The 16,073-nt window shown below is 42.3% G+C and overlaps 1 protein-coding gene across 1 annotated transcript in view; it reads right to left on the bottom strand.

Annotated features, from left to right (window-relative positions):
- The window catches only part of phactr4a (phosphatase and actin regulator 4a), a 49,108-nt gene that overhangs the window by 13,092 nt on the left and 19,943 nt on the right, over positions 1–16,073 (bottom strand). The window contains 3 exon segments of the mRNA XM_036562609.1: positions 1,397–1,561; positions 9,618–10,196; positions 13,063–14,058. Coding sequence (XP_036418502.1) covers positions 1,397–1,561; positions 9,618–10,196; positions 13,063–14,058 — 1,740 coding nt within the window.

Genomic DNA, 16,073 nt, shown 5'->3' on the forward strand with positions numbered 1-16,073 from the left:
AGAGGGTTCCAGCTCTGGTCCTGCATATTTTTCCGTTTTCCTGCTCAAACTCCCACTAATCGGCAGATGAGAAGCCCTTTCTGAGATGAAGTGGGTACATCAGAGCAGGAAAAGCGCTGAACTGTGCAGGACTGGAGGAGCAGATTAGAAAACACTGTGTTAGTGTTACTGAGCTCAGCTTCACGGAGTAAAGTTAGTTGTTCACTTCAGTCGTAATTAAACATTAAAATTAAGCATAATTACTTTCACAGCATCTTTAGGCTTCATGCACAACAAACCATGCTGGACACTGATATGGACAGAAATACTTCAGTAAATTAAACCGGTATGTGCAGCTGAGGCCGCGGTCTGGCCCGGTGTTCTCATGCACCGATCGGAGATGACGGGTTGGGTTAGATATTATTACAAACACTTGGGTTTATTTTCAGCTGCAGATGGTCTGTTAGTTCAGTCCAACATCCTCTCGTTCCAGTCCAAAAGGAGCTCTCGGCTCTCGGTTCCTCTCCTTTATCAGCCCATGACCAGCGCAAAGTAACGCAGTCTGTATTTCTACAGGTGCACCTGGATTTTTATGCCCAAATTGGTGGTCTTAAAAAGCCAGGTTGAGTTTATTTTGCACGAAGGGTCTTTAAAATGATGTATTTTGCTGCTATCAGAATAGAACTTCATATCTCCAGAAAGGTAACGTTACAGGACAAGGACAAACATCCTGAACTTTAATGGAAGTGAATGGAACATTGATTTTGGAGCATTTCTGTTGGTCCATTCATCATGATATTTTGACACGTCATAAAGGGCAAATGACCTTTTCAGGTTCTGTCAAAAAATGAAAAAACACAAAAATGGAGATATGAGGTTTTGTCCCAGCAGCAACGATATGTACAGTAAACCATTAAATAACATTAGAACAAATCGCTGTTGTCGGAAGAAAACCTCGTATTTCCAAAACGGTAACTTTACAGGAGAAGAAAAAAACCTGCTTTACTTTCAATGTAAGTCAATGGAACCAGACTTTTTTCCAAGTAATTTTGGGTTCTTTCTTCATGAAATGTACAAACAATGTAAAGGGCAATGGGTATTTTCAAATTATCTCAAAAACTGAAAAACGTGGAGATGCGAGGTTTTCTTCCAACAGCAGCGAAACATAAATACTCCCATTTCCCAACTACACGGATTTACAGATTTTCTCAGAGCACTTTTGCACAATACTGTACATCATAAAATCATATATAAAACTATATACAACTGAAAACTCGTCCGATCCTGATCCTGCGCTCTCTCTGTGGTGCTGATAAAGGGAGGAAAGGAGGATCAGATGCCTCTTCTGCTGGTTCTGGAGCGAGACAGCTGAGACACATGCACGGTCCGGGTGTGGACTCTTTTAGGGGGTACTGACTGACAGGCACGCGTGCCGGAGGCAGGCTGGCACCTGGGCAGGGCAGAGGGCCACGGCGACACAGATAGCTGGGCAGGGAGAGGAAGACGCCGTTGGCGGCCTGCTGTCTCCAGCTGGTCCAGTACGGAGGAGGCTGGGCTTTAGTGCGTCTGTGTAACGTTGCAGCTGGAGGGGAATGAGGGTCAGTACAGTTAGCCCCCAACTGATTACCTCGACTCGACTTTGGTACCAGCTCACATTTAAAAAACGCTCTTTAACAGAGAAAGTGATTCTGCATAGAATCTGAAAGAACCCTTTACAAGATTAACAGGTTCTCTGCATGGTTAAAGGGTTCATCAGATTGATGGAGAATGTGTTTTACACCCTTTTTTAAAAGGGTTCTACATAGCACCAAAAAGGGTTCTTCTGTTGATACAATGTCGAGCCTGTAGCAAAAGAAGAACCCTTTTTGGTGCTATATAGAACCCTTTTCAAAAAAGGGTCATCTTTTTGAAAAAAGAACCACATTCTCCATCAATCTGAAGAACCTTTTCACAATGCAAAGAACCATTTAATCATGTAAAGGGTTCTTTCAGTATACTTCATTTTCCACTGCAGATATAGCGCCCCCTCAATGTAGCTGGTCGTCACAGCGACACCGCATGAAACCGAGACAAACTGTATTCAGAAGAGGCCGATGGCAGCGAGACTAAAAACAGGAGAGTTTGGATGAAACTTCGCCAGAGTTCAGACGACGAGACGGTTCTGGCGACGCTAACCTGGTAGCTAATGTTAGCATGTGTTTAGCAATTCTCTCCAACCAATCAGCTGGTACTCTGCAGTTTCTCCACGTCAACGTTTGGTATCAGCTCAGCTCGCTTAGAACCTCGACGTGATACCAAAAACAGTGAGTAGAGTTGAGTCAAGTCGGTACCTTGTGGTGGAAAAGCGGCTTAACATTTTGGGGTTAAATCTCTGACAACCAAAACATCAGGTTCCAATTCTCAGAACATTACGCCCCCCGACCGTCCTTAAGAAGAAATCTCTTCTTACACCCACTTACGCAGTTCTGACGAAGACTCTGACTCACCAGTGTCTCTGATGTGGGGTTTGTTCTTAGGCAAGAACAGAATCTACACACAGTCAAGAGCACAGAGCTGAGAACAGTTCTGCGCTTTAAGAACACGACATGAATCTGACGCAGACTTTTTCTTAGGATCTTTCACAACAGCGCACTTAAGAACAAACTTAGGAACATGTTGGAGAACAAGGAACAGTGGTCTTCAGGGAACTCCTATGGACCTGCTATTGTGGCTCTGGGGTCATGTGTCAGTTGTGTAAGGATTAGGCGGTGGTCTCTGTAGGATAAGAACCCTGTGGAAAGTAGCAGTCATGCTCAGTTTGTTCCGTTTGCAGTCCTGTGAGTAAGCGTTCATTAATGGTCTGGGTTTAGACAGACGGTTCTGGGGGAACCTTTTAAAACCATCAGAACAATCAAAAACAAGAACCAACAGAGCTTACGTTTCAAGTTCTAGTTCATGGTCCACCTATTTGAGAGATGACCACCACTCTAAAGCATCTAATTTGGCTAATTTGCTTAACATATCAGCTGATATGAAGTAACTGTTCTTCACCCAAACCGTCTAAATTCACACAGAACCGTGCGTGGAACCAAACGAAGTCTCGATTTTTCTCTGTCAAGTGTGGAAATGAGTGAAAACACTCGCTCTGGGGACGTCAGCAGCGTCAGAGTCCTATCTAGCCTTACAGCTGTTTGAGAGCTCTTAGCTGAACACTGGGAGCTGACCTGCTTCAAAGAATCGTCTTTTTTTTTTGCAAAGTAAGACGAAACGATGGATGAATATCCGCAACAATAACAACATCCATACCTTTAGTTCATCCAGTTAAAGCATGAAAACGTGAAACGTCTCTTTTCCTGTTCTTATAAAATATTCAAGACAATATTTTAAAAGCCCTATTTATAATCTTGTCCCCCTCAATCCAACTCAAATCTCTACGCAATCTCACGCCGACATCCAGTTCACAGCGGTGTGGGGCGAGTTGACCCGAGTTTAACTCGAGCTTGACCCGGCAGAGCGCTCTCAGAAGTGGTGGTCTATAAATGGCCTAACGCTGAAGTGGTGCGGGGGTCTGTCTGCTCTGAGGCCTCTAATGCTGGAAGCAGCTGTGTGCCTCACCCTCAATGTGCCCTTGACAGGCCAGGGGTCAGCAGACCCCCTTTAAAGAGGGCGGAGCTCCAGTTCTGCATTCTGCATTAGTGGGACTGCACTACTGGTTGGACTGGATGATTACAGGCCTACATTCCACACCTCACCAGATTCATTTACCCTCAGGGTTTTAGGCTCCGAGTTCATTAAATGCTGGATTTAAACTCACAGTGACTAAATCAGTGGTGAAGATAATGATAGTGTATTTTGCCAAACACGTTATTTTAGGATCTGCTTCTTAACAACAAACTATTATCGAACTATTAATAGTAAAAGGAAGCACGATAAGTGAAGCTTAGAAACGTGCTGTAGATGTGTTAATAAGGTCTATTTTTAATTGCTTTAATCAAAAAATATAAGCAGGTAATAATTATAATAATTATATGAATTCACACTGACCAAATATAATAGTAAATGGTCACATTTTACTTATTGTGGACGCCTGAACTCATTTTACAGTAACTCATGATATAATTTACAATATCAATGTTTTCTAAAATTACAATATTTCAATTGTTTTGCTCTTAAGTCTGAGATGTCCATGTTTAACAGTTTGTAGCCTGGAAATATTATTTATATGAATATACTAAAGGTAAGGCAGTGCTTATTAAGAATAAAAAAGTTTTGGTCGTTCACGGCCCAGTTTATTAATTTATTACTTTATTTATTTAACTGTTGTATTAAAGCAGTAGAACACTCGAGGAGTGTGTTATCGCCAATAACATCACGGCTGTGATGATCTACGGCGACCAAATCACAGCCGTGATGTCATTTCGCGATAACACACTCCCCTCTCGTGTTCTACTGCTTAGCTATAACACATTTGTAAGCTTGCTGATAAATGTTATGTTTCTGTTTAGTAGAGCACTTTAATCGCTTGCTAATAGTTTAGTAACTGTTAAAAAGCAGACTTTAAAATATTACCAGGCTAAATTCACTGTGGGTGAAAGAACAGCTGAGTGTCACTGCTGAGCACCACTGCCACAGTATTAAACACATAAATACTGAACATTCCTAAAGGAAATAAACAAAAATATAGTAAGTATCAGTATGAAGTACATCTGTGAAATGAAATGGGGGTTGTGTTTGTGCTATAGCAGCCTCAGTGCTCTGGAATGCTGTTCTACACGTTCTGAATGTTTCTTCAGATCTGATTAACTACCGACTCTCTGCAGAGAGGCTTTATCGCTCTGACTGTACTGAGGATTATCTAAACAACAACTAACCAGATGTAGAAAATACCACACATTCAGCCCCTTCACAGCTCGGAGGGTTGTGGGTTTTGTGCTCATTTAACACTGGATTTACTAATTTTTGTTGAAGCCAATTAAACGTGACTAGAAGTTCAGTGGTCAGTTCTTCATAGATGAGTTAGAAGTTCATGTTTTTGTTATTTATTTAAAATATGGAGACAATGAGCTGCACTAGAACCTTTTAAAATGCCTCTTATACTAGATACACACTGTTTCAGTTTGGAGTTTCAGTTATTCTGTCTAGCTTCAGCGTTCTCACAGTACAGTTTATTACTGTACACACTTAAAATGATGGTTCTTCAAGGGCTCTTTAGTAAAGAACATGGCTCTATTTAGAACCATGAACACTCAAAGAACCATTTGTACGATTAAAGCGTTCTTTTACAGGGTGAAAAGGATCTTTAGATTAATGGAGTGTGTGATGTAGATGGTTCTATATACAGCCTTTTTGAAAGGGTTCTATCTAGCACCAAAAAATGGTTCAGCTGTAATTACGATGTCAGGCTTGTTGCAATAGAAGAACCCATTTTGTTGCTTAAAGAACCCTTTTCAAAAGGGTTCTTTACAGAACCACACATTCTACATCAATCTGAAAAACCATTTCACGGTGCAAAGGGTTCTTTGAGTGTTCATGGTTCTATGTAGAACCATTTTCTTTACTAAAGAACCCCCGAAGAACCGTGTTTTAGGTGTGAATCTGCAGGTATCAGCAAATTCAATATCTTTAAAAATTAATTTTTATTGCCAACATTTGAGAAATCTTGAGGAATCCTTAACGCTGCCTTGAGCTGGTCATTTCATGAACCTCCATCCACACAAATCAAAGTTTTTAACGCAGAAATCTTCACTGTATGAGTGCCCAACATCCACTGGCGCTTATATCCATCAGGTGACTTATTAATGTTTTTACTCTGCATGTTCTGATCCTCAGCATTACCGGAGTTCTCTTTTAAATGTCGGCCAAAATGTTCAGCCTCGACTTCGTTAAATAAAACCTTTAACTTCACGTACACAGATCATCTGTAACACCGGATATCACATTTTCTCTCACATACATGCAGTTTCTGTCTGCAGCCATCCAGGATTAGTGAGATCCTGCTGGTGTGGGTTTCCTCTCATTCAGTAAAAGCAATCTGAGTGCTAATGGCTCCCCCTTTTGGAGAGTCAGCTAAACACAGCTTTGTAATGAAATGTAAATACCCTGTCTCATCATTCGAACCGCAAACTCATCAGTACGCTGGTTCACTGAGCTCTTGGTTTTGAAGGCGCTGTTAAATCCTAAACATGATGCAGCAGAGCGTTTAACCTGCCAACATATAATATTCATAATAAACGTGTTATGTAAAAATGCGGTTCATTGCTGCAGAACGTGGCACTCAACCAGATGTAGAGTTATCAGGGTATCTACAGGGATCAGAACATTCAATTTAATGCTTTTTAATTCATTTTAATGCCAATATTTAAGACATTTTGAGAAATCTTTAATGCATTAATGCTGCCATGAGCTGGGGATGTAGGTGAGGTTCCTCTAGCAGCGTAAACAGAGTGCAGAGAAAGAAGTGGAACTGGATTGTTCTCAATGCTACAGCTCGTTATTACATTCATTTTTTCACCTCTCGGGGCAAAATACCTGAACTATTCCCGAACAGCAAACGAGCATCTGTCTGCAGCTGTTTGGGCTTTAGCCTGCAGTCTAGCGTGGGTTCAGCACCAGAACATGCTGTGACAAAAACCCACCCAACCAAACCTACAACCAGAGTCCGTTAGCAGGCGTGTACCTGAGCTCAGAGCACCTGACAAACATACCAGAGACAAGCCTGAACCTGCTCTACTACAGTCATATAGACGCCCATAAACTCTCAGACACACTCCCATCAGCCTGATCAGTATTTAGAGCCATGTTAATGATGCCTTATGAATGCATTATAATGTGTTATGAATGTGTTCAGAGGTTATTATAGACATGGTACTCATAAAAAGTGTTACCATAATGCATTTATGATGAAACAGAAGCGAAAAGCAAAAATTAATAAAATAAATATTAAAAATAAGATGACAGCAAAATGGGCTGCCAACAATCAGCTACTTGCTGCAGTTGAAAATGACCAAATTTTAAAAATGTGAGGTAAAATACAAAAACTAAATAACAAAAATCTCCCAAAATACAAACCAGCTGAGGTTCATAATCTTCTCGCCTGCAGTGAAAGATTTAATCTGGCCAGCAGGTCCACATTTCTGCTCTCTATCCTGCCAACATGCTCCACTGCCTCATCAACTACCGTCACATTCAAGTTCTCCATCTTTCAAGCGTCTGAGGAGTCCAGCAGTGTTCTCTGCGCTGAGGGAGAGAACGTCCAAATAACTCTGACTCTTCTTTACAGAACTTAAATGGTTTTCCACTGAGGGAGCCAAATTCCATCCATGACACTTAAAACAAATGCCTGAAGCACACACTTAAGAACATGGCTCTTCACGGGTTCTTTAGTAAAGGCACTGGTTCCTTTAGAGACACGAGTTCTATATAGAGTCATTGGCATGCTTAAAGGGATTTTTGCATAGTGAAATGGTGCTTCAGATTGATGGAGAATGTGTTCTCTACAGCACCAAAAAGGGTTCTTCTACACTCTTTAAAAAGATGGCTCTTCGATAGTTCTTTAGTGAAGACAATGGTTCTGTATAGAACCATGAACACTCAAAAAACCCTTTGCAGGATTAAAGGGTTCTTTGCATGGTGAAATGTTTCTTCAGATTGATGGAGAACGTGTTGCAAAATGGTTCTATATAGCACCAAATTACGATGTCAAGCTTGCAACAACTGAAGAACCCTTTTTGGTGCTCTATAGAACCATTTTCAAAAATACTCTATATAGAACCATATACAACACATCCTCCATCATCTGAAGAACCATTTCATCATGCTAAGAACCATTTACCATGAAATGGTTCTATATAGAACGCATGGTTCTAAATACAGCCAAGGCCTTTACTGAAGAACACTTCAAGAACCACTTTTTAAGTGCGCACAATATTTAAAACCAAACTTGGTAACTCTAAATAAAAACCTTTCAAGACCTCAACAAATGGCATTATTATAACGCCGCACAACCACAAACACCAACTCCAGATCATTTTTCTTTGTGTTTGAGTTTATCAGCTCTGCGTTCTTCAGTTCTGGCCTTTAGTCAGCGGTCAGTTTCTGACCACAGGGTCACTGTGGAGTGGATACTTCTCAAGTGGATCGCTTGAGAATTTAATGCTTAATAAGTTTTAGATATTTTATGACCTTCACTGTCCAAATCCATTTCAACGCGATTATAAAACTCAGTCCTGCTTAAAACATCTCAGGTGAATTTTAGCCTTTGAACTGCATAAAATCTCTTCAGGAAAGTGTTGAAGTGGAAAGTGAAAGAAAAACACAGCTGTAAACTGAGCTGCTGACCCTGAGGTCACTTTTCAGCACTTGCGCTTTGGACAAAGAACCCTCTACGTGACTGAAAAGTTCTCTGCATCGTGACAGGGTTCTTCAGATTGATGGACAATGTGATGTAGATGATTCTATATAGAATCTTTCTGAAAAAGGTTCTAAGTAGCACCAAAAAGGGTTCTTCGATTGTGTCAAGCTTGACATTTTAACAAAAGAAGAACTCTTTTTGGTGCTATATAGAACCCTTTTTCAAAAGGTTCTATGTAGTACCATCTATAACACATTCCTCATCAATCTGAAAAACCATTTCACCATGCAAAGAATGCAAGGAACTCTTTAATCATGCAAAGGGTTCTTTGAGTGTTCATGGTTCTATACAGAAGCATTTTCTTTACTAAAGAACCCTTGAAGAACCCTCTTTTTAAAGTGTGTAGGACAAATACCTGCAGTGTTGTATGCAGCTGTCTGTGGCCTCTGCAACTGGCTGTTGGGAAACCGCCGCATTCCATGCAGTAACACACACACTGCATCTCAAACAAGCATTTCTAGAACCTCATTAAGATCAAGATAAAGATTCCAGCGAATCGACTGATAAGATGTTTCGCTGTGCTCTGCAAGTTCTGACCATCTCAGATGTTGCAACTCTGCGTTATTTCTGCTCAGTGAATTTCACAGCTCTGACTTTTCCACCCAGAGTGTTAATAAAGCCCTGCAGTTTCACAGGAGTTTAAACAAATAACTCCTGAAAGGCGCTGATTACACTGAGGCTGTGATGGAGGCAGCCTTGTGTACTGATTGTGCCTAAAGGCAGTAAATAATATGCAGCATGTGATCAGTATGAATTTCTCCACAACTCTAAAGATACCCAGGTTACGTTCTAATCCGGTCAAATATTCCTGTATGCAAGCAGAGATAAATGAAATTAAAGGGAATAATTTGACCTGCTGATTTCTCTCATGGTGGAGGGATACATGCAGGGCGCTGTGAAGCAAAATAGTCCCCAAAGAAAACTGATTATTTCAGATTTTCCACTATTTTCCATCATCAACATTCCATAAAAACTCAGAAGACTCGTGTAGGTTCACTGGTGGTTCTGGATAGTAAATAAAGTGTCTATATCTGTGTTGTAGTCATGGCGACCCCTGGTTCCTATCACCACCACTGTACAGACATCTGAACCATTTCACACCAAACCACTCTGAATCACTTTCAACCACTAAATTATGTTGTAATTTTGAAAAAATGGGTGGAATTCCCCTTTAATTCAGTGCATGGTTTTGTACTAGAACCCATCAGATCTCAGTTCCACTGCAGCAGCAGAAGCAGACAGGACTCACCTTGCAGTGTAGGGTTGCTGTTGCGGTTGGTGGGTTTGGGAGGCGGCACAGGGGGCTGCTTAGAGGTTGCAGGGGGAGCCGGGGCAGTAGAGGCAGCGGGGACAGCAGGAGCAGCAGGGGCAACAGGGGTGGGAGGGGTAACAATGGCAGCGGGGGCAGGAGGGGTAACAGTGGCAGCGGGGCCAGGATGGGGAGCACTGGCAGCGGGGGCAGGAGGGTTAGCAGTAGCAGCAGGGGCAGAAGGGGCAGCATGAGCAGGGACGGCAGGAGGGGCGTCCTGTCCTCCTGCCATGACTGCAGGTACGGGACTTCGACGAGACGAGTCCTCTACCATCAGAGAGACGGTGCGGGGAGGGGGCTTAGCGATGGGGGGGGCGGAGGACGAAGAGGACGTAGACGATGCTGATGATGCTGACGAACAGGATGAGGAGGGTGAGGCATGGCCAGACTCTGTGGAAGGGGGGGACATCAGCCATTTAGGGGGGAGGATGGCCTGTTTAGGGAGGGGCAGCGGCTCCTTGTGGGGGGCACGTCCCGTGTCAGGCTCAGGGATGGGGGCAAAGCGCACACCAACGGACCCTAACAGAGGGTCACAAACATGCAGACAGAAAAACATAAACATACACAAACTCAGACTCAGACAGTCACAAAGGGGAACACAGCACATTAAAGGGCCCATATCCTGAAAAAAAACACGTAATATGCAAATACTGTTAAACTGTATTTCACTGAGGCTGGACGTCTCGTGCACAAACCCAGACAAACACGGAGCGGACAAAAAGTGACACACATGAAAAATGTAGGATATGGGCTCTTTAAGGTAGTGACCATATGCGTACGGGTCAGCTGAAGCACGTATGGCTTTGGTCTGAGAGGAAAACAGAGCTGAGCTAAGCGTTTCCTCGTGGTTATGATGTAAGCAGCTTTACAGAGCTTAACTATAAACGTGTGCCATAGAACTGTATGCGTTCTTTTCATAACAACAAAACTGATTTAAAGGAATAATCCAGCGTCAATTAACGGCAGACAACAATCTTAATGTGTTCGCCTCTTTATATAATACACTGAATATACTATACTGTATAATACACTGTATATAATATACTGTATATAATATACTGTATATGCAAATCTTGGTGTCATTTTAGATTCGCATTATTGTTTTATCCCTCATTTAAATAATGTTACTAAGGCTGCATTCTATCATCTGAGGAATATCACTAAGCCTTTTCTCCCTTTTTACTGGACTTCCTAAGAAAACATTACGTTCTCTACAACTTGTACAAGATGCAGCAGCACAAATCCTAACAAAAACAAAAAAGAGAGCTTATATCACTCCATTTACACACTGTACTGACTGCCTGTCTTCTAGGACATATTTTAAAATTCTTTTATTGGTTTTTAAAGCCATAAATGGCCTTAAAGCTCCTGTGCTCCTCACTGAATGCGTCACTGTATGTGATCTTAGATCTGCAGATTCTGGTCTTCCGCTAAAATGAGACTCATCACCTCATTACAGTTAGACAGTCAAGTTCAGTTCACATTTTTAAGAAATTTTTAAAGTTGAACATTTCGAACATATCGTTTGATCATCTTAGTTTTCTCCATAGTTCCTTTTCTGCTTTCATGTTCAGTTTGCATCTGAAAATGTAGCTTTTTAACCTACCTAATTAAAATATTATCATTTACTTTGTCATTTTAACTCATTTTATGATCATATTAGTTTTATTCTTTTCATTCCTTTTTCTGCTTTTGTTGACTTTTTGCTTTTATTAATTAATTTTGCTTTTCAGCTGTAAAGCTGCCTTTTGTACGAAAAGTGCTATAAATAATAAAAAGGTATTTATTTATTAATTTTTTTATCATTTATATCTGTACTGAAACCCTCAGGCTTGAAGCTCACAGCTGACGCCCCACTGTAACAGCAGAGGTGTCAGGATGAAACAGACTGAGAGGATCAGCTCTGTTCTCACACTGGACACTGTGTAATTTTGCTGTGTCACGCATGATAAATTAATCTTTCTGATGTTTGTCATAAACTTTTAGTTGCCGGGACACAGTCAGTCAGTCTGTTATCTGGGTTGTTGCCATGCCAACGGCAGAGGCAATAGTGACCGGCAGACTTCGTGTTGGCTGTGAAAGTCTGTGAAAAGTGAGAGTAAAACATGTTGGGATTGGGATTCTGCTCACTGGCTTCTATATTATAAGTGTGTTTTGAATCATGGAAACATTAAATTGGCAGGGCTCACAGAAGTTTGGGCCAAGAGGACGTTTGGTTTGACGGGGGGGGGTTTAGTAATGAAATACAGTATACTATTATAAAATATAGGGGTGGCTCGATACCACTTTTTCATGTCCAATACCGATACTGATACCAAAATCTTGCACGTCTCCCGATACCGATAATAATCCGATACCATCTTTTTTCCTCTGTTAAACAACCAAGCTGTTAAATCACATTTATCTGGACACACTTTGCTTAACTGAGGCATCTAAATAACATCATGCTCAATATTCTGCTCGCCTAAAGGAAGAAATGCACAGTCTGACTCAGCAACGTGACTCTGATATGCAACACTGCTGTTTTTCTTTATGTTTAACACACAGAACTGTTAGCAGTGTTTTTGAGTCCTCAGCACCACTAAAACACTCAAAATGAAATTGAACATGCGAAAGTTTAGTTAAGCATTTACGTGAGTTTAAGCTAACAGATCATATCAGACTATTCTTTTTTCCTCTCGATATCCGATCAAGTGATTTTGGCCAGTATCGGTATCGACGCATCCTTATTATAAAATATAGGCTCGTATACTGTTTAGTCTTTTTGGTAACACTTTACTGCAGGGTTCTGTTCATAAGGCTACATGACAAACAAGCTGACATAACCTACATACATGTTTATAAACGCTTATTCCAACAGGCGTCATTCTTTATAAAGGTTACATTTGCCAGTTTTAATCAAAGTTAGCTAAAACAGCCTTTATGACAGATAATGCCTGTTGGAATAGGCATTTCTAAACATTTATGTAGGGTTATGTCAGCTGTCATGTTTATGTCATGTCAGTTTTTTAATGTTTTTAATGTTACAGACTTTTACAAGATGCTGGAGTATTCCTTTAAATCAACAGCTTTACATCAGCCCAGATGTGTTTGGTGTACAAATTTTGCTTTTTGAGTTTTAAACTGGAACTACAACACTACCAGCACTAGACATCAACAACATTTTGGTACACAGTGAGGTTTTGCTGAAGTCTCGCAGCTCCAGCGCTAAACTAAAGAAAAAATTTGGACACCAATCATGTCTTGTCTGATCGATAAGTGTGGAAAACTGTATAAATGTGATTCATCACCAAACCATCCCTTTAGTGTCTCTGCTTGTAGACGATCTTCCACTAAATCACATCAACGCTGGCTGAAATAAACAGATATGCTGTGAGTCTGTTACCTGCACGAGCTCTGGGGTCGTCCTCGGCGGGCGTGGGTCGCGGGAGCGTGCTCCTACGGTCAGCCTCGGACATCGGCCGGACCTTCTGTCCCGCTTCGGAGGAGCTCTTCTGCAGGGTGCTCTTCATGTCCATCTCTGAGTGCGGCCTGACCGCCTTGCTGTCCGAAACCTGCTTTGCCAGGTCCGGCCTCCTGCCCTCCTTCCTGTCTCGCTCTTCCTTCCTCTCTCGTTCCTCTCTCCTCAGCCGTTCCTCTCTCCTCTCTCGCTCTTCCCATCTCTCCTTCTCCTCTCTCCTCTCTCGCTCTTCTCTTCTTTCTCTGTCGTCCCTCCACTCGCTCTCGGGCCTCCTCTCTCGCTCGTCTCGTCTGTCCTTTTTTTCTCTGTCCTCTCTCCTCTCCCGCTCTTCTCTCCTTTCTCTGTCATCCCGTCTGTCTCGGTCATCTCTCCTGTCATCCCTGTCCCCTCTTCCTTCTCTCTTCTCCCACTCTTCTTTGTCTCTCCTTTCCCTGTCCTCTCTGTCCATCCTTTCGTCTCTCCGGTCTCTCTTATCCCTCTCCGCTCTTACGTCCCGCTCTTCCCGTTTGTCCCGTCTCTCTCTGTCCTCTCTGTCATCCCTCCTTCCTCTGTCCTCCCTCTCGTCCCTCCGTTCTCTGTTTTCGTCTCTCCGATCGCGGTATCTGCCCTCGTCCTGTCCGTGTCTGTCTCTTGGTAAAGACGACGTCCGTTTCTCTCCGTCTGACTCGAGGCGGTTGCGGCGGTCAGAGTCCGAGGGTATGCGCATACGGGCGTCCACGTCCAGAGGCTGCCGGTTACGGGTCACGTCGGACGGCACCCGACTGCGCCTATCGGACTCCGGTGCCAGGGTACTCTTCCGGTCCTCGCCCTGCGGCCGTCGGGTCGGGCCCCTGACCTCCGACCCCGTGTCTGCCCCTCGGTCCCCGGAGATGGGCGCAGTGTGGCCGTTCTTCACTGAAGGAGCTTTCACATCATTACTCTCTGCAAAAACAATTACTGGGTATTAGTGGAACACTATAATAATACCTACAGAGACACTAATAAAGTCAGGTTTCGTGTGTAGGTAGATCCCTATTAGAGATGGTACAATATCGAGTACAATATCGAGTACAATATCGAGTATCAGCTGACAGCTTTAAAACTGTTAACTTTTAAAGTGAAATATTTTTAACTGAAATCCATGCTTAACCTAAACTACCCCATACATAATTAAAAACATGAGTTATATAAAACGACAACTTTTTTAATTCAGTTACACAAAACAGAAATATCACTTGTATTGCAAATGTGTGTATAATTATTTTTAGGAATGGGCACTTTTATTAGTATTGAACCACGAGTCAAGGACTTTGCAGTATGACAGTGGAGTTTGACTGGGCCGCGAGTCGGAGACTTTGGAATGTGAGGGTGGAGTTTGACTGGGCCACGAGTCGGAGACTTTGGAATGTGAGGGTGGAGTTTGACTGGGCCGCGAGTCGGAGACTTTGGAATGTGAGGGTGGAGTTTGACTGGGCCGCGAGTCGGAGACTTTGTAACGTGAGGGTGGAGTTTGACTGGGCCGCGAATCTGAGACTTTGTAACGTGAGGGTGGAGTTTGACTGGGCCGCGAGTCGGAGACTTTGGAACGTGAGGGTGGAGTTTGACTGGGCCGCGAATCGGAGACTTTGGAACGTGACAGTGGAGTTTGACTGGGCCGCGAATCGGAGACTTTGGACTGTGACAGTGGAGTTTGACTGGGCCACGGGGGACTTTGGAATGTGAGAGTGGAGTTTGACTGGGCTGCGAGTCAGAGACTTTGGACTGTGACAGTGGAGTTTGACTGGGCCGCAAATCGGAGACTTTGGACCGTGACAGTGGAGTTTGACTGGGTTGTAAACTGTGAAGTGTCTGAGTTATTATTATTATTATTACTACTATTATTACAGGATGTCCCAAAAAAATTGACATCATTTGAGATGTGAATATCTGAGTAACTACATGCAAACGAAATTAAATAGGCTTCATGTTGAACAACACAAGATTTATATATCAAAATTCAAACAAGAAATTCAGAGGGATGTAGATTTTATAACCGATTTCACAAAGCTTTACAAATCTACTATCTTCTGATACTGGTGGTCGTCCAGATCCCTTTGCGCTGCACAGACAGCCTTCCTCTCTGAATTTTTTGTGCCATGTCCAGATCTGCTTTCCAGTTGGTGCATTTTTATTGAATTTTCTCGAAAATGCTGCTGCACACTCTCGTTTGACTGTGTTTGAGCATATTTTAACACACAAAATGCCTTTTCATTTCTAGTGAACGCCGTTCTTCAACCTGGAAAACAAAACACTAAAAATAAACTTGGTTAGTTTTTACACATTTTGTTAAAATTTGAGATCATTTGAGGGAGAACTGGCTACATTATTAGACTACAAAATGATGTCAATTTTTTTGGGACACCCAATATTATTATTATTATTATTATTATTATTATTATTATTATGAATAATACCACTCCAGAAAAAAAATAAACAGCTAACATGACACACACAAACCGAGCGCTATTTCAGGACAGATTTCTGAAGGACTGGATCACATTTTTTCTTGTTTTTCTCTCTCTGGTATTTTCTGCTGATATCAGTGTGGATACGGTGCGGGAGCAGAGCTCGCTCTGTTACCAGGTTTGATCCTGTAAGAAAACAGTTCTGAACATCTGAAATGTCTCTGCTGAGTTTGCTTGGCTCTTGCCTCGCAGGGCCAGACGCGATCTTGTAACAAGAATACACGTCTGGGGACAATCTTTTGGTGCTGGATATGCACAGCTAACAAGGTTACGACCCCTCTAAGCCCCACCCCCAATGACCTAACCGTTTTTCACTCATAAGGGATAATGTGTTTTTTCCTGCATGTAATGTGTTCTCCACAAGCGACTCAAATCTGCTCTTCTGGGAATATTTACAGCCGCGCTGACTTCGATACATCCATGTGCTGATGGTGGGCTTGTAGTCCATCGGAC

This window comes from Colossoma macropomum, unplaced genomic scaffold (genome assembly GCF_904425465.1).
Source record: "Colossoma macropomum unplaced genomic scaffold, Colossoma_macropomum, whole genome shotgun sequence".
NCBI lineage: Eukaryota > Metazoa > Chordata > Actinopteri > Characiformes > Serrasalmidae > Colossoma > Colossoma macropomum.